This window comes from Pseudophryne corroboree, chromosome 12 (genome assembly GCF_028390025.1).
Source record: "Pseudophryne corroboree isolate aPseCor3 chromosome 12, aPseCor3.hap2, whole genome shotgun sequence".
Lineage (NCBI taxonomy): Eukaryota > Metazoa > Chordata > Amphibia > Anura > Myobatrachidae > Pseudophryne > Pseudophryne corroboree.
In genome coordinates, this window is record NC_086455.1 from 71,256,297 (window position 1) to 71,275,509 (window position 19,213).

General features: G+C 48.0%; 1 protein-coding gene across 4 annotated transcripts in view; it reads left to right on the plus strand.

The window, feature by feature from the left end:
* The window catches only part of MIA2 (MIA SH3 domain ER export factor 2), a 298,404-nt gene that overhangs the window by 231,647 nt on the left and 47,544 nt on the right, over positions 1 to 19,213 (plus strand). For 3 of the 4 annotated variants that reach the window (XM_063947624.1, XM_063947625.1, XM_063947627.1), the window contains one exon: positions 5,038 to 5,160. The exons of the other annotated variant lie outside the window; for it this stretch is intronic. In XM_063947624.1, coding sequence (XP_063803694.1) covers positions 5,038 to 5,160 — 123 coding nt within the window. The remainder of the gene's footprint in view (positions 1 to 5,037; positions 5,161 to 19,213) is intronic. 4 annotated transcript variants of the gene reach the window in all.

Below are 19,213 nucleotides of genomic sequence, written 5' to 3' on the forward strand. Positions count from 1 at the left end.
ACATTATATATATATATAGATATAAAGCTATAGGGGACATAACTCAGTTAGTCCCTGCAGTATATAGCGCTCTGGTGTGTGCTGGCATACTCTCACTCTGTCCCCCCAAAGGGCTTTTGTGGGTCCTGTCCTCGTTTAGAGCATTCCCTGTGTGTCTGCGGTGTGTCGGTACGGCTGTGTCGACATGTTGAATGAAGAGGCTTATATGGTGACGGAACAGAGGCCGATATATGTGATGGCGCCCCCTGTGGGGCCGACACCAGAGTGGATAGAGAGGTAAAAGGTATTAACCGACAGTGTCAACTCCTTACATAAAAGGGTGGATGACGTAACAGCTGTGGGACAGCCGGCTTCGCAGCCCGCGCCTGCCCAGGCGTCTCAAAGGCCATCAGGGGCTCAAAAACGCCCGCTCTCTCAGATGGCAGACACAGATGTCGACACGGAGTCTGACTCCAGTGTCGACAAGGTGGAGACATATACACAATCCAATCCGTGACTTGATCCCGGCAATAAAAAATGTGTTATACATTTCTGACTTTAACCTCTATAAATGGGTTTTAGGTTTGGGGAGAAAAAACAGGCAGTGTTTTGTTCCCCCATCAGATGAATAAATGAAGTGTGTGAAAACCGTGGGTTCCCCCGTTAAGAAACTGGTAATTTATAAAAAGTTACTGATGGCGTACCCTTTCCCGCCAGGAGGATAAGTTACGCTGGGAGATATCCCCTAGGGTGGATAAGGCGCTCACACGTTTGTCAAAAAAGGTGGCACTGCCGTCTTAGGATACGGCCACTTTAATAGGTACCTGTTGATAAAAAACAGGAGGCTATCCTGAAGTCTGTATTTACACACTCAGGTACTAGACTGAGACCTGCAGATAGTGCTGCTGCAGCGTGGTTGGTGACCCTGTCAAACAGGGATAATAGTTGGCAAACATAAAAACATATTAAAGACGTTGTCTTATATATGGGGGATGCACAGAGGGATATTTTGCCGGCTGGCATCCAAAATAAATGTAATGTCCATTCTGTCAGGAGGGTATTAGAGACCTGTCACTGGACAGGTGATGCTGACTTAAAAAGCGCATAGAGAGCCTTATAAGGGTGAGGAATTATTTGGGGATGGTCTCTGGGACCTCGTATCCACAGCAACTGCTGGGAAGAAATAATTTTACCTCAGGTTTCCTCACAGAAAAAGGTACAGTCCTTTCGGCTTCAGAAAAGCAAGCGGGTCAAATGGCGCTTCCTTTCTGTACAGAGACAAGGGTAGAGGGAAAAAGCTGCACCAGTCAGCCTGTTCCCAGAATCAAGATTCTTCCCCCGCCTCCTGTGAGTACACACCATGACGCGGGTGCTCCACAGGTGTAGCCAGGTACGGTGGGGGGCCGCCTCAAAAATTTCAGCAATTAGTGGGCTCGCTCACAGGTGGATCCCTGTTTCTTCCAAGTAGTATTTCAGGGGTACAAGCTGGAATTAGAGATGTCTCCCCCCAGCCGTTTCCTAAAATATGCCTTGCTGACAACTCCCTCAGGCAGGGAGGCTGTGCTAGAGGCAATTAATAAGCGGTATTCCCAGCAGGTAATACTCAAGGTGCCCCTACTTCAACAAGGACGGGGTTACTATTCCACACGGGTTGGGGTACCGAAACCGCATGGTTCGGTGTGACCCATTTTATATTAAAATCCTTGAACATAAAAAAATTCAAGTTCAAGATGGAATCGCTCAGGGCGGTTATTGCAAGCCTGGACGAGGGGGATTACATGGTATCCCGGGACATCAAGGATGCTTACCTGCATGTCCCCATTTACCATCCTCGCCAGGAGTACCTCAGATTTGTGGTACAGGATTACCATTATCAAGTCCAGACACTGCCGTTTGGACTGTACATGGCACCGAGGGTGTTTTATCAAGGTAATGGCCGAAATGATGATACTCCTTAAAAAAAAAAAAAAAAAAAAGGGAGTTGTAATTATCCCGTATTTGGACAATCTCGTTATAAGGGCGAGGTCCAAGGAGCAGTTGGTAGTCGGGGTAGCACTATTTTGGAAAGTGCTACAACAGCATAGGTGGATTCTAAACAGTCCAAAGTCACAGCTGGTTCCTATGACACGTCTACTGTTCCTGGGGATGGTTCTGGACATAAACCAGAAATAGTGTTTCTCCCGGAGGAGAAAGCCAAGGAGTTGTCATCTCTAGTCAGAGACCTCCTGAAACCAAAATAGGTAGCGGTGCATCATTGCACGCGAGTCCTGGGAAAAATGGTAGCTTCTTACGAAGCAATCCCATTAGGCAGGTTCCATACAAGAACTTTTCAGAGGGACCTGTTGGACAAGTGGTCCGGATCGCATCTTCCGATGCATAGGCTGATAACCCTGTCTTCAAGGACCAGGGTATCTCTACTGTGGTGGCTGCAGAGTGCCCATCTTCAAGAGGGCCGCAGGTTCGGCATACAGGACTAGGTCCTAGTGACCATGGATTCCAGCCTTTGAGGCTGGGGGGCAGTCACATAGGGAAGAAACTTCCAGGGACTTTGGTCAAGTCAGGTTATTTCCCTACACATAAATATTCTGGATCTGAGGGCCATTTACAATGCCCTGAGGCCAGCAAGGCCTCTGCTTCAAAACCAGCCGGTACTGATCCAATCAGACAACATCACGGCAGTCGCCCATGTAATCAACAGGGCGGCACAAAAAGCAGGATGGCGATGGCAGAAGCCACAAGGATTCTCCGATAGGCGGAAAATCATGTGTTAGCACTGTCAGCAGTGTTCATTCCCGGAGTGGACAACTGGGAAGCAGATCTTCTCAACAGACACGACCTCCACCCGGGAGAATGGGGACTTCCTCCAGAAGTCTTCCAATAGGATTGTACACCATTGGGAAAGGCCACAGGTGGACATGATGGCGTCCCGCCTTAACAAAAAGCTATAAAAGATATTGCTCCAGGTCAAGGGACCCTCAGGCGATAGCTATGGACGCTCTGGTAACACCGTGGGTGTACCAGTCGGTTTAGGTGTTCTCCCCTCTGCCTCTCATACCAAAGGTACTGAGAATAATAAGAAGGCGAGGAGTAAGAACAATACTCGTGGATGGCCAAGAAGAGCTTGGTACCCAGAACTTCAAGAATTTATATCAGAGGACCCATGGCCTCTGCCACTCAGTCAGGACCTGCGGCAGCAGGGGCCCTGTCTGTTCCAAGACTTACCGCGGCTGCGTTTGACGGCATGGCGGTTGAACGCCGGATCCTGAAGGAAAAGGGCATTCCGGAGGAAGTAATTCCTACGCTTACTAAAGCCAGGAAAGAGGTTACAGCAACTCATTATCACCGCATATGGCGAAAATATGTTGCATGGTGTGAGGCCGAAAGGGCCCCAACAGAGGAATTTCAACTAGGTCGATTTCTGCATTTCCTGCAAGCAGGAGTGACTATGGGCCTTAAATTGGGTTCCATTAAGGTACAGATCTCGGCTCTGTCGATTTTCTTTCAAAAAAGAACTCGCTTCAGTACCTGAAGTTCAGACATTTATAAAAGGAGTGCTGCATAGTCAGCCCCCGTTTGTGCCTCCTGTGGCACCTTGGGATCTCAACGTGGTGTTGAGTTTTCTTAAAATCACATTGGTTTGAACCACTAAAAACCGTGGATCTGAAATATCTCACATGGAAGGTGGTTATGTTATTGGCCTTGGCTTCTGCCAGGCGAGTATCAGAATTGGCGGCTTTGTCTTGTAAAAGCCCTTATTTGATTTTCCATATGGATAGGGCAGAATTGAGGACTCGTCCCCAGTTTCTCCCTAAGGTGGTGTCAGCGTTTCACCTGAACCAGCCTATTTGGTGCCTGCGGCTACTAAGGATTTGGAGGACTCCAAGTTGCTAGACGTTGTCAGGGCCCTGAAAATATATGTTTCCAGGACGGCTGGAGTCAGAAAATCTGACTCGCTGTTTATCCTATATGCACCCAACAAGCTGGGTGCTCCTGCTTCTAAGCAGACTATTGCTCGTTGGATTTGTAGTACAATTCAGCTTGCACATACTGTGGCAGGCCTGCCACAGCCAAAATCTGTCAATGCCCATTCCACAAGGAAGGTGGGCTCATCTTGGGCGGCTGCCCGAGGGGTCTCGGCTTTACAACTTTGCCGAGCAGCTACTTGGTTTGCAAAATTCTACAAATTTGATACCCTGGCTGAGGAGGACCTGGAGTTCTCTCATTCGGTGCTGCAGAGTCATCCGCACTCTCCCGCCCGTTTGGGAGCTTTGGTATAATCCCCATGGTCCTTACGGAGTTCCCAGCATCCACTAGGACGTTAGAGAAAATAAGAATTTACTCACCGGTAATTCTATTTCTCGTAGTCCGTAGTGGATGCTGGGCGCCCATCCCAAGTGCGGTTTATCTGCATTACTTGTACATAGTTATTGTTAACTAAATCGGGTTATTGTTGAGCCATCTGTTGAGAGGCTCTTTTGTTTCATACTGTTAACTGTGTTTCATATCACGAGTTGTACGGTGTGATTGGTGTGGCTGGTATGAGTCTTACCCGGGATTCAAAATCCTTCCTTATTGTGTACGCTCGTCCGGGCACAGTACCTAACTGAGGCTTGGAGGAGGGTCATAGTGGGAGGAGCCAGTGCACACCAGGTAGTCTAAGATCTTTCTAGAGTGCCCAGCCTCCTTCGGAGCCCGCTATTCCCCATGGTCCTTACGGAGTTCCCAGCATCCACTACGGACTACGAGAAATAGAATTACCGGTGAGTAAATTCTTATTTTTTTTGTTTACCCTGACTTCAGTGCATAGAGGAGGGGGGAGCAGGATGAACTCCAGAATGTTGTGTGTTACACTGCGTAGCAATTCTCTTGTCTTAGCAACCTCATGGAAAACACATAGCGGAGAATGGATGTTCCATACATTTCCTGTACAGGAGTGTATTAAGCAGTGGGATTTCATTTACTCTCTGATCACTGGTCCCATAGACCTGGAAAAAAAGTGACTATATAATGAAGTTGGTTCATGGTCTCATCGTGTCATGTATTCCCCAATATTTCTAGACGGTTCACCATACGGATTGTCTCCGATTGGCCGACTCCCTGAAAGCCGGGCTTTCCTCTCCCCTCCCACTCTCCTGGAAGGCCCTCTGAGAATCTCCCCAATGCTTCCTACCGCAGACAGAGGTATGTTAAATGCAAAATATAAACACTACGCCAACTTGATACTACATATATATATATATATATATATATATATATATATATATATATATACACACACACACACACACACACACACACACACACACACACACACACACACACACACACACACACACACACTAGGTGATTCATCGCGCCCTACGGGCGCTCTTCACTCCGTCGTAAGGGTCTACGCCCCCTTAACTTTTGCACACCCTTGTGGCGTGCAATATTTTTATTATGTGGAGTATTACATCCAATCATAATTGTGTGAGTGGTTAAATATTGCACGGACAAAGGGCGTGCAATGGTTAAGGGGTCGAAGCCCCTTGCAACGGCGTGAACAGTGCACACAGAGCCTGATGAATCACCTAGTAGGTGCTTTGGTTGGGGGAGTGGCGGGTGCGGGGAAGATGCGGATGGGACCCTGGGGTGCCGCGGGATGGGCGGTTGAGGTGTTGCCGCAGGTGGGGGAGGGGCTGGTGCGGTGGTGCCACATGTGGGGGAGGGTGCGTGGATGCCACGGGTGGTGGTCCGGAGCCACTGCGGGTGGGGGAGGAGCAGTTGCGGGGGTGTCCCGGGTGGGGGAGGGGCGGATGCGGTGGTGCGGAGGGAGGGGCAGGTGCGGGGTTGCTGCAGGTGGGGGAGGGGGCCCGGAGCTACAGCGGGTGCTGGAGGGGGTGTGTGGGGGTGCAACGGATGGGACCCGGAGGTACTGTGAGTGGGAGAGGGGTGAGTAATGCTTCTCCTGCTTCTCCTCCTGTCAGCAGCTAAGCTGCTGTCCTCCCTTTGGCAGTGGCTCTCCCGGAGACTCGCACAGCAGCCAGTCACTATTGTTAGCGCCGGTGTCCCAACGCGCCGCATTACAGGGAAGAAGATGCACTCAATAAACTACACCTCCCAGCAGCCCTACGGGCCGGAATGCTACGGCGCTAAGGGCTGCTGGGAGCTGTAGTTTATTTAGTGTGTCTACTTCCCTGTAATACGGCGCATTGGGACACTGGTGCTAACAGTAGTGACTGGCTGGCAGAACTGGGTGACTGGCTGAATCAATGTAAAAGGTGTGAGAGTGCTGTGCAGTGTCAGTGACACTGCACACAGGTCCGGCGCTAGCCGCTCAGCAAAGGGATGCAGTGCAGGGAGGCACCAGGAAGGAGAGACGTTCTCCCTGCTCTGCGTCCCTGTGCTGAGTTGCTGCTGCTATCCCTGCTGCTGCTGCCGGCTGCTGTCACACATGCAGTGGCGCCGGAAGCACAAAACCTTTTCTCCTCCTCTGCGCCGGCAGCACAAAGCCTCCTCACCCCCTCGGCGCCGTCAGCACAAAACCTCCTCTCTCACCTCCCCTCCCCTGTGTGACATTCAGTGGCCGGAAGGGAGACAAAGTGGGCGGGGCTAGATGGCAGTAAGGGGCGGAGCTACATGGGAGCATGCTGCAGCAGGAGGATGAGCTGCTACAGCTTCGGCCAGCCACACTTCATTAGATAAGTGTCTGGAAAGAGTGTGTGTGTGTGTGTGTGTGTGTGTGTGTATATACAGTGTCTGCATATACTGTATATATGTGTGACTGTGTATGTGTGTAATGTATGTACTGTATGTGTGTGTGTTTGTGTGTATATATGTGTCTGTTGTGTGTATGTGTGACTGCTGCATAATGTGTGTAAGCAGCACTGATACAGGGGGCATTACGTGTGTAAGCGTCACTGGTAGAGGGGGCATTATGTGTGTAAGCGTCACTGGTACAGGGGGCGTTACGTGTGTAAGCGTCACTGGTACAGGGGGCGTTACGTGTGTAAGCGTCACTAGTACAGGGGGCGTTACGTGTGTAAGCGTCACTGGTACAGGGGGCATTACGTGTGTAAGCGTCACTTGTACAGGGGGCGTTACGTGTGTAAGCGTCACTGGTACAGGGGGCGTTACGTGTGCAAGCGTCTCTGGTACAGGGGGCATTATGTGCGCTGTGTGTTTGTAAAGTATGCAAGGGTGCAAATTTTATAGTTTGCAGGGGGGCGCCGAACACTCTAGCAACGGCCCTGACTGCACACCCACTGCACTGCACAGCACTGTCACCTTTTACATTGATTCAGCGCCTAGACATTAGCCTCCGCGATATCACCCTCTCTATCCGCTACATTAACCATCTCGGGGCTTCCAGGCCGGCAGGCCATGTGCTGTGTTGCGGAGTCAGGGCCTCTGGGGATCTGGGTGCGGCTGTGGTGGGGAGGCACTTCTGTGACATCACACGCAGAGCAGGGGCCGGGGCTCAGAGAGTATGCGGCGCAGGGAGGCCTATGAAAGCCTTCTGCTGCGCCACTTTCATACACATCTATTCCGGTGGCCGCAGCAGCTTTTGTTCCACCTGCGGCGCGGCTAGGGAGTGGGGATTGTTGATGCCGGAGGGGGCAGGTGGACTGGCAGCAAGACATTGGTGGTCATTCCGAGTTGATCGCTCGCTAGCAGTTTTTAGCAGCCGTGCAAACGCTATGCCGCCGCTCACTGGGAGTGTATTTTAGCTTAGCAGAAGTGCGAACGAAGGGATCGGAGAGCAGGTACAAAAATATTTTGTGCAGTTTCAGAGTAGCTTCAGACCTACTCGGCGCTTGCGATCACTTCAGACCATTCAGTTCCTGAACATGCCCTGCGTTCGGCCAGCCACGCCTGCGTTTTTCCGAACACTCCCTGAAAACGGGCAGTTGACACCCAGAAACGCCCTCTTCCGGTCAATCACTGTGCGGCTGCCTGTGCGACTGAAAAGCATCGCTAGACCCTGTGTAAAACTACATCGTTCGTTGTAATAGTACGCCGCACGTGCGCATTGCGCTGCATGCGCAGAAGTGCCGAGTTTTTGGCTGATCGCTGGACAGGGAACGAATGCAGCTAGCGATCAACTTGGAATGACCCCCATAGGGAGCTGCAGTAAAAGGATGTTTTTTCCCCTATCTACAGCGCAGAGACTTGCTGCAGATGCAGTGGCATACCCTCCAGCTGGGCCTTTGTGGCAGGTACAGTCCCTTTTTTTATGGTCTGTACCGTTTTTTTTTAACTCTCCAAGCTTCCATTGAAAGTATAGGAAAAGTTGTGTGGCCACGTGCTGTACCCGTGGCCACGCCCCCTTTTCGAATTTGCATCCGTGTTTATGTGTAAAGTGTTGGAGGGTATGGTGCTGCAGATGCAGTGGGCCTGTTTTAGGGTGAGGGGCTGGAGTTGCAGCTCCATCAGTCCCATTGCTAATCCTGCTCTGTGAAAACACAGCAGGCAAAGGGCAGAGCCTCCCATTGGATGTAACCTGTGTGGGAGGGCGTTTCTCGGCCAATCAGCTGTGGACTGGGTGTGATAGACCTGCCACTAACCCAATGGGAGCTCCTAGCCACGCCCAGCGTTAGAGACCCGGGCACAGAATCACAGAGCTTATTATATAGGAGATATATATATATATATATATATATATATATATATATATATATATATATATATATTGAAAGAAGAAATGGAGGGCGCAGATTTAAATACAAAGGTTCACAATTCCATTTAATTTTAACATATGCTCACATACATCTTAGTTAAAAACGGTGCACTTAGTCCTCCGGTCTGTCCAGCATCGGACCCGATCTCACCCGTCGATGAATCTCCTTCAACCGCAGGGATCACGGATACCGTTCGCTTCTCCACCGGGACCAGGATCAGTTTTGGACCGTCTGTCCTTTGCTCCACAGGCCACGCCCAACGCGTTTCGTCAATGGACTTCGTCAGGGGGTGTCTATATATATAATCGTCCTTGTATGGGCGGCACTCAGAGACTGTAAAAGCAGTTATTAAGGTGAAGAAAAGCTACGCAGGGCAAATTTATTTGTGACGTTTCGGGGTATTTCTCCCCTTCCTCAGGTTGTCAGAGTGCCGCCCATATAAGGACGATATATACGGATGCAAATCTGAGGGGAGGGCACCGGAGCAAGGTGAACGTAAATCCAGAGTGCCAGGGATAGATAGATTATATAGTAAGATTATATATATATATATATATATATATATATATATATATATATATATATATATAGATATATATATAGAGATAGATATATATATAGAGATAGATATATATATATAGATAGAGATATATAGACATATAGATACACACAGTGTGAAAAAGAGGAAAGTGGCGCCCAGAAATTAAAAAATGTTTTACTACTAAAATAGTCTTCTAGATAACTATTTTAGTAGTAAAAGTTGCTTTAATTTCTGGGAGCCACTTTCCTCTCTTTCACACTGCATTCTATCTTCAGCTCCTCCTAACAAGGAACTTAGTGGTACTAGACCGCCCTTCCTAAAAAGTATTTACTAAAATTACATTATTCTTTGGCATAATAGTGCAGAAGGAGAGTTTTGTTGGTTGAGAGATAGAGATAGAGATATATATATATAGTGTTTGCGGACCGGCATTCCCTCTAATTCTGCAATGTTGCTTTGGTGCCCTCTATCATGAATAAGACAAAGTGGAAAGAAGGTAGCGGCACTCAGAGGCTGTAGTATCTTCCACAAAGATACCAACGTTTCGGGGTACTAAATGTCCCCTTTGTCAAGGTGAACAGCATGCGAAACAGTACCCCAAAACGTTGGTATCTTTGTGGAATACAAGTTTTGACCACTACAGCCTCTGAGTGCCGCTACCTTCTTTTATATATATATATATATATATATATATCTATATATATATATATATATATATCTATATATATATATATATATATATATATATATATATATATATATATCTCTAACACTCACTTTTCCAGCATCGTAGAAAAGGTAAACAAGCCAGCACTCACGTGAAGATAAAGCAAAATAAACAAGGTTTAATCTTTAGCCAATCGGCATGGTCATATACAGCTCCTGAGGAAAACCAGGATTCGGTTGAAATGGCTGTCGGGCTGTGTTTGTGTAAGCTGTATATGACCATGCTGATTGGCTAAACATTAAACCCTGTTTCTTTTGCTTTATCTTCACGTGAGTGCTGGCTTGTTTACCTTTTCTACGACGCTGGAAAAGTGAGTGTGTTTATACCACTGCCTTGCACCACCTATATGTGTTTTATGGAATGGCTTTGAGTGCTATCCTGATTTTCTAATATATATATATATATATATATATATATATATATATATATATATATATATATATATATATATATATATGTATGTATATGCGTGTGTGTGTGTGTGTGTGTGTGTGTATGTATGTATGTATGTGTATGTGTGTATATATATATATATATATATATATATCTCCTCCAAAGTGTAGGTGGCACTCAGAAACTCACGAAATGCTGATTAAGTGCATAAAGCCCGGCAGGGCGTGCTATTTAATATGTGACGTTTCCGGGTAGCAATCCCCTTCCTCAGACAAACATTCAATTCAAACAAGTGCATTTAAATACTACTGTACATGTGTGATCTAACCCTCCTCAAGTCTTTCCAGTGTGTCCCCAGGCGCTCCCGAACGCCATCCCGCAGTTGCACCTCCGGTTGCGGCATCCCCGTCGCGCCGGAAGTGACATCGCAGGCTCTGGGCACCATGGTAACACACTGTAAACGAACACAGTGTGAAAACCTGATCATCAACTCATATTTGTTTAAATAAAGTGCAGTGCAAAACTCTATATTAGTGCATGGCTCATTTACAATTTAAAACAGCATCAAGATCTATAATGTTAAAACCATATAAAGATATGTGCGCCTCACAATCATATTCGTGAATAATAAAAAACATACGATATGCAGCCTAAATATCAAATAGTAAAACTCACATAATTAATATCCGACATGGTTATCTAAATAATATTCAGTGTACTAAAATATCTATATTATCGTGCCGAAAGAACAGCTTCAATTATACATAATTTTCATTATTATTACCATCTAGTGGTCAAGAATTATAGCAGGTTAAAAGGATTAAATCTTCAACAGTAATATGGCACAAGCGGAGGACAATAAGAAAAAAGGTGAATTATTAGCAGCATATAACCGCCTGAGTTTAAAGAAAATGAGACAAACTTAAAGATTCGTTGAGGCCTTTGGGAGCAACACAATCTAAACGAAAATAGGATTTTAATCACCTACCGGTAAATCCTTTTCTCGTAGTCCATAGAGGATTCTGGGAATCCATTTAGTACCATGGGGTATAGACGGGTCCACTAGGAGCCTTGGGCACTTTAAGAATTTGATAGTGTGCGCTGGCGCCTCCCTCTATGCCCTCCTACCAGACTCAGTCTAGGAAACTGTGCCCGAGGAGACGGACATATTTTGAGAGAAGGATGGATAAGAAAAGTGGTGAGATTACGAACCAGCACACAGAACAATAGGAAAGCGATTCTAACCAAACTTGAAACATGAACAGCAACAGCTCAACCAACCAGAATACTTAACTAAGTAACAGTGCAGGAATAACGAAGCACCGGGCGGGCACCCAGTATCCTCTACGGACTACGAGAAAAGGATTTACCGGTAGGTAATTAAAATCCTATTTTCTCTAGCAACCATAAAGGATATTGGGGAATCCAGTACGATGGGTATAGACGGGGTCCAAAGGAGCCAGTGCACTTTAAATTTCTTCAACTGGGTGTGCTGGCTCCTCCTCTCTATGCCCCCTCCCACAGGCAGTTTAGAAAAAAGTGCCCTCAGGATAAAAAGTGCCCTCATGTTTGTTATTTTGGTATGCTGTTTGGGCAGGGGGTCCCACTAAGATCTCCTGTGCAGACTGGCACAAAACCGCTTAGACTAGCACTTGTTGTGATGTTTTTAAGCTGAAAGGAGACATTGCCAGTATAAATAACTATAGCTCTGGCGCCACTGGAGGGGGCGGAGCTTCCTCAGAGCGGGACCAGAGGCATTTTGGCGCCTTCCTCTGTTTACTGCAGTCATCCACAGCACACACAGCGCTCCCTGACTCCTCTGCCACGTTGGATATCTGGTAAAGGCTGTAGCAAAGGGGAAGAGCCGCTATTGTACACTATTTGGGTCCTCTACAGGACAGAATTTGTTACTGTTTACTGTGATATAGTTACTCACTAGGGCTGTACAGCTAGGGGTGTGCTTGTGACCTTCTCTCTGCGTGTCTCCTCTCACATACAGTAGGGCAGGCTTGCAATATAACTGTCTGGATTTATGTGTATGTGATTGTGCTTACTGTGAAACATGGGTAAACACAAGCTGTGTGGTGTATGCCACACCAGATTCTCTCCATTAACATCTGATTCTGTTTCATGTGAACAATGCAGCTAATCTTCACAAATCAGTGAAGGGGCTGGGGAAGAGGGTCCAGAGCCCCACTGGCTAGGGTCTCTTAAAACTATGATGTCAGATATGTCATCCCAGCTCACTGCTAATGTACAGAAAACTCAGCTACTACAAGGTGTTGCAGATTTAGCTGCTAGGGCAGATGCGGCACAGCCCTCCTCGTCTCATGCAGGACCACAAAAGCATGGTTTACCTGCACTACTCTCTGATACAGATGAGGATGTACAGGAGGATTGGGAGGACTTAGACCCCGTTAGCGGGGATCCCGATTCTGCTTAGGGTATTGACCCCCTAATTCTGGCTATACAGGAAGTGTTAAAGGTCCCTCTAGAGGACGCTGCGTCACAGCAGTAGTTTTTCTTTGTCTCACAGATTTTGATCTAATGCCAGAGGTGCCTCCAATGCGACTAGAGGCACCAGAGGTAAGTTCAGAAAGCCTGCAATCACCAGCTCTCAGGAACAGACCACCAGTTCTGCTTCCGCTAAGGCCTCACCATGACGGTGCCCACCCACCCTGAGGGGATATTGAGGTGGGAGCTCGACTGCGTCACTTCAGCCACGTCTGGGATACCTGGGTCAGAGATCTCGTTTCTCAGGGCTACAAGCTAGAGTTCGACAGTACGCCTCCCCAACGATTTTTCAAATCAAGCTTACCCGCTTTGGAGGCTATGCAAATTGTGTTGCAACAGGCAATCCTAATGTTGGTCCAGTCCCACGCCATTGTTCCAGTATCAATACCGCAACGTGGCAAATGGTTTTACTCAAACCTGTTTGTGGTGCCGAAACCGGACAGTTCGGTAAGACCCATTTTCAATCTAAAATCCTTGAATCCTTTTTTGAATGTGTTCAAGTTCAAAATGGAATCCCTGCGAGCAGTGATTGTGGGCCTGGAAAAACAGGAATTCATGGTCTCCTTGGATATCAAGGATGCCTACCTCCATATTCCGATTTGGCCGCCTCATCAGGCGTACCTGCGGTTTGCCCTGCTGGACAATCCCTTCCAATTCCAGGCACTGCCCTTCGGCCTGTCCACAGCTCAGAGGGTGTTCACATACGTGATGGTGGAGATGATGTTCCGGGTCCAGGGAGTCAACATTGTTCCTTACCTGGATGACCTTCTGATCAAAGCAAGATCCAGGGAGCTTTTGTTGCTCCATATCGACTGCACTATTCAACTTCTGTCACGCCATGGGTGGATCCTAAACTTACAGAAGTCCCACCTGGAGCCGACTTAGCGCCTTCTGTTCCTGGGGATGTTGATGGATACTGTGGCCCAGAAGGTGTTCCTACCAGAGGACAAGGCGAGAACACTTCAGGAGATGGTCCGCGTGGTACTCCGACCTGCTGAAGTGTCCATCCATCTTTGCGTAAGATTGTTGGGGAAGATGGTCGCCTCCTACGAGGCGATCCAATATGGCAGGTTCCATGTCAGAACTTTTCAGCTGGATCTCCTGAGCAAATGATCCGGTTCACATCTTCAGATGCACCGGATGATGCAGCTGTCGCCTCAGGCCAGGATTTCCTCCTGTGGTGGCTGCAGTCCTCCAATCTACTGGAGGGCCGGAGTTTCGGAATTCAGGATTGGACCCTCCTTATGACAGATGCGAGTCTACGAGGATGGGCAGCTGTCACCCAAGGAGCGCAGTTCCAGGGCAGGTGGTCAGCCCACGAAAGCCTCCTTCCGATCAACATTCTGGAACTTCGGGCGATCTACAGTGCTCTGCTTCAGGCCTCTCCTCTGCTCAAGGATCACACGATCCAGGTACAATCGGACAATGCCACGGCAGTGGTGCATATCAGTCGACAAAGAAGGGACAAAAAGCAGAGCCTGCATTCGAGAGGTGTCAAAGATACTCCTCTGGATGGAAAGACATGCAAGAGCCATGTCAGCAATCTTCATTCTGGGTGTGAACAACTGGGAAACGGACTTTCTGAGTCGTCATGATCTCCACCCGGGGGAGTGGGGACTCCACCAGCAGGTGTTCTATCAGGTCATCAACCGGTGGGGCTGCCCGCAAATCGACATGTCTTCTCGTCTCAACAAGAATCTTCCCTGGTATTGCTCACGAACCAGGGACCCTCAGGCGAGGGCAGTGGATGCACTGATATCGCCTTGGCCTTACCGGCTGGTCTATCTGTTTCTCCGATTCCGTTCCTCCCTATGGTGCTCAAGCGCATCAGAAATCTGTGAGTCCAGGCAATTCTAATTGCCCTGGATTGGCATCGGAGGGTGTGGTACGCAGCCATTTCCGTTGAAGACCCTTGGCCTCTACCACTTAGAAGAGATCTTCAACAAGGGCCGTTCGTCTACCCGGACATACGGCGACTTTATTTGATGGCATGGAGGTTGAGCGGAACATACTAGCTCACAAGGGCCTTTCCAAGAAGGTTATTGCTACCATGGTTCAGGCCAGGTAGCCTGTGACGTCAAAACACTATCATCATATCTGGAGTAGATATGTCTGTTGGTGCGAGGAACGCACGTATCCGCCTGCTGAGTTTCACTTGGGACGTTTCTTACGTTTCCTTCAGGCTGGTATGGGTAAGGGTTCCATTAAGGTCCAGATTTCAGCCCCCTCCATTTTCTTCCAGAGGAAATTGGCAGTGTTACCAGAAGTTCAGACTTTCTTACAAGGAGTACTCCACATCCAACCTCCTTTAGGCACCCTGGGATCTGAATGTTGTGTTGGAATTTCTACAGTCCTCATGGTTTGAACCCCTGATGACGGTAGAAGACAAGTACCTCATGTGGAAGTCTGTAATGTTACTGGCCCTGGCTTCTGCTCGACGTGTCTCAGAATTGGGGGCCTTGTCGTGTAAAAGTACATACTTGGTCTTTTACGGGGACAGAGCGGAGCTTCGGACTAGGCAGCAGTTCCTGCCAAAGATTGTCTCTGCGTTTCACTTGAATCAGCCTATTGTGATTCCATCCAGTTCTGATGCTTCTGCTCCTCCGGAGGCATTGGATGCTGTGTGAGCCTTGAAGATCTATGTCAAGAGAATGGCTCGGATCAGAAAGTCGGATTCTTTGTTCGTGCTCTATGATGTGCAGAAAAAGGGTTGTCCTGCTTCAAAGCAGTCCATTGCTTGTTGGATTAGGCTTCCTATTCAACAGGCCTACAGTATGTGTCGGCAGCCTTAACTGTTCCTAAGTCTCTGAAGCCCACTCTACGAGATCAGTGGGTTCTTCCTGGGCGGCTGCCCGTGGAGTCTCTGCCTTACAACTATGCCAAGCTGCTACCTGGTCGGGGAAGAACACTTTTGTTAAGTTCTACAAGTTTGATACCCTGGCCAAAGAGGATACCCAGTTTGGGCAGGCGGAGCTACAGCAGTCTCTGCACGTTCCTGCCCATTCTGGAAGCTTTCAGACGTCCCCATCATACTAGATTCCCCAATATCCCTTATAGATGCTAGATAAAATTAGGATTTTAATTACCTACCTGTAAATAATTTTCTCATAGTCCATAAGGGATATTGGGCGACCGCCTCAGTCCGTTACCTGTTCAGCTGTTGTTGTTACCAGCCGTTGCTGGTTGTTATACACTGCTCAAAAAAATAAAGGGCCCACTAAAATAACACATCCTAGATCTGAATGAATGAAATATTCTTATTAAATACTTTGTTCTTTACATAGTTGAATGTGCTGACAACAAAATCACACAAAAATTATCAATGGAAATCAAATTTATTAACCCATGGAGGTCTGGATTTGGAGTCACACTCAAAATTAAAGTGGAAAAACACACTACAGGCTTATCCAACTTTGATGTAATGTCCTTAAAACAAGTCAAAATGAGGCTCAGTAGTGTGTGTGGCCTCCATGTGCCTGTATGACCTCTCTACAGCCCCTGGGCATGCTCCTGATGAGGTGGCAGATGGTCTCCTGAGGGATCTCCTCCCAGACCTGGACTAAAGCATCCGCCAACTCCTGGACAGTCTATGGTGCAACGTTGGTGGATGGAGCGAGACATGATGTCCCAGATGTGCTCAATTGGATTCAGGTCTGGGGAACGGGCGGGCCAGTCCATAGCATCAATGCCTTCGTCTTGCAGGAACTGCTGACACACTCCAGCCACATGAGGTCTAGCATTGTCTTGCATTAGGAGGAACCCAGGGCCAACCGCACCAGCATATGGTCTCACAAGGGGTCTGAGGATCTCATCTCGGTACCTAATGGCAGTCAGGCTACATCTGGCGAGCACATGGAGGGCTGTGCGGACCCCCAAAGAAATGCCACCCCACACCATTACTGACCCACTGCCAAACCGGTCATGCTGGAGGATGTTGCAGGCAGCAGCACGTTCTCCTTGGCGTCTCCAGACTCTGTCATGTCTGTCACATGTGCTCAGTGAGAACCTGCTTTCATCTGTGAAGAGCACAGGGCACCAGTGGCGAATTTGCCAATCTTGGTGTTCTCTGGCAAATGCCAAACATCCTGCACGGTGTTGGGCTGTAAGCACAACCCCCACCTGTGGATGTCTGGCCCTCATACCACCCTCATGGAGTCTGTTTCTGATCGTTTGAGTAGACACATGCACATTTGTGGCTTGCTGGAGGTCATTTTGCAGGGCTCTGGCAGTGCTCCTCCTGTTCCTCCTTGCACAAAGGCGGAGGTAGCGGTCCTGCTGCTGGGTTGTTGCCCTCCCACGGCCTCCTCCACGTCTCCTGATGTACTGGCCTATTTCCTGGTAGCGCCTCCATGCTCTGGACACTATGCTGACAGACACAGCAAACCTTCTTGCCACAGCTCGCATTAATGTGCCATCCTGGATGAGCTGCACTACGTGAGCCACTTGTGTGGGTTGTAGACTCCGTCTCATGCTACCACTTGAGTGAAAGCACCACCAGCTTTCAAAAGTGACCAAAACATCAGCCAGAAAGCATAGGAGCTGAGAAGTGGTCTGTGGTCACCACCTGCAGAACAACTCCTTTATTGGGGGTGTCTTGCTAATTGCCTATAATTTCCACCTGTTGTCTATTCCATTTGCACAACAGCATGTGAAATTGATTGTCAATCAGTGTTGCTTCCTAAGTGGCCAGTTTGACTTCACAGAAGTGTGATTGACTTGGAGTTGCATTGTGTTGTTTAAGTGTTCCCTTTATTTTTTTGAGCAGTGTATGTTAGTGGTGTGCTGGTATGTAAATCATAGAGGGGAGGAGCCAGCACAACCAATTGAAGAAATTTAAAGTGCACTGGCTCCTTTGGACCCCGTCTATTCGCATCGTACTAGATTCCCCAATATCCCTTATGGACTACGAGAAAAGGATTTACCCGTAGGTAATTAAAATCCTATTTTCTCTTGCATCATAGAGGATACTGGGAATCCATTTAGTACCATGGGGAAGTACCAAAGCTCCCAAACCGGGTGGGAGAGGGTTGAGGTTCCTGTAGAACTGATTGACCAAACTGAAGGTCCTCAGAGGCCAAAGTATCGGTGGTTATGTTTAGATGTTACCCCTTTCCTGGCTAGGGTCATAGTTGGGATGACTTTGTCAGAATTCCCTCTCCTGGCTAGAATCAGCCGTTCAACCCCTATGCTGTTAAACGTAGCCGCTGTAAGTTTTGATAAATGAACGGGCCCTGTTGCAGAAGATTCTCGTGAAGAGGTAGAGGCCATGGATCTTCGAGGAGCATCTCCAGAAGGTCCACGTACTAGGTCCTTCTTGACCGGTTCGGAGCAATGAGAATTGCTTGAACCTTTTTCCCTTCGTATTCTTTTTAGAATTCTTGGGATCAGAGGAAGTGGAGAAAACACGTACACCATCTGGTAGAACCACTTAGTCGTCAGAGCGTCTACCGCCACTGCCTGTGGGTCTCTCGACCTGGAACAGTACTGCTTGAGCTTCTCGTTGAGACGAGAGGTCATCATGTCGATTTGTGGATAGCCCCACCACGTGTCAAGCACCTAAACACTTCTGGGTGAAGACTCCACTCCCCCGGGTGCAGGTCGTTTCTGCTGAGGAAGTCTGCTTGCCGGTTGTCTACTCCTGGAATGAAGATCGCCAACAACGCCACGGCGTGTTTTTCCACCCAGAGGAGAGTTCTTGACATCTCTGACGTTGCTGCTCTGCTTTTCGTTTTGCCCTGTCTGTTTATGTACGTTACCACCGTCGCATTGTCAGACTGGACTTGAATGGCCTGATTCCGATGTAGAGATGAGGCCTGCTGAAGGGTGTTGTAGATTGCCCTGAGTTCCAAGATGTTTATTGGAAGGACGACTTCCTGACTTGACCATCTTCCTTGAAGTGTCTTGTTACTTCAAATCCAAATACGGATCTCTCCCCTAATCTCCCTTGGGCGATGATGGCAAGTGTGATGACTGAGTTGAAGTCAGAGTTGGCGGCTGCGCAAAAAGATTATGAAGCGGCTAGGTCTGATTCTAGGTTAATACCGTCTGAGCTGCCAAAGTGGGCTCAGGATATGTCGAGAACTTTGCACAAAAGTCCAGGTATAGCTCAATTCCTAAAAGTAGTCATCGTTTGTCTCATAATTTACCGGCTTCAGCTGTGTTGCATTCTGACGATTCAATGCCAGACCTTTATATATCAGGAAGAACAAGAGGAAAGTGAATTGGGCCAGGCGTCACATAGTGAGGTCACTGATAGCCTGGCCATTGATAATCTCATTAGGGTAGTACGCCAGGTGCTAAATTTTACTGAGACTTAGGAGCCTCTATCAAATTATGACGTTTTATTTGCTAAAAAACAGGGCTATTGTGTGTTTTCCTTATTCAGATTCTCTTACTAAG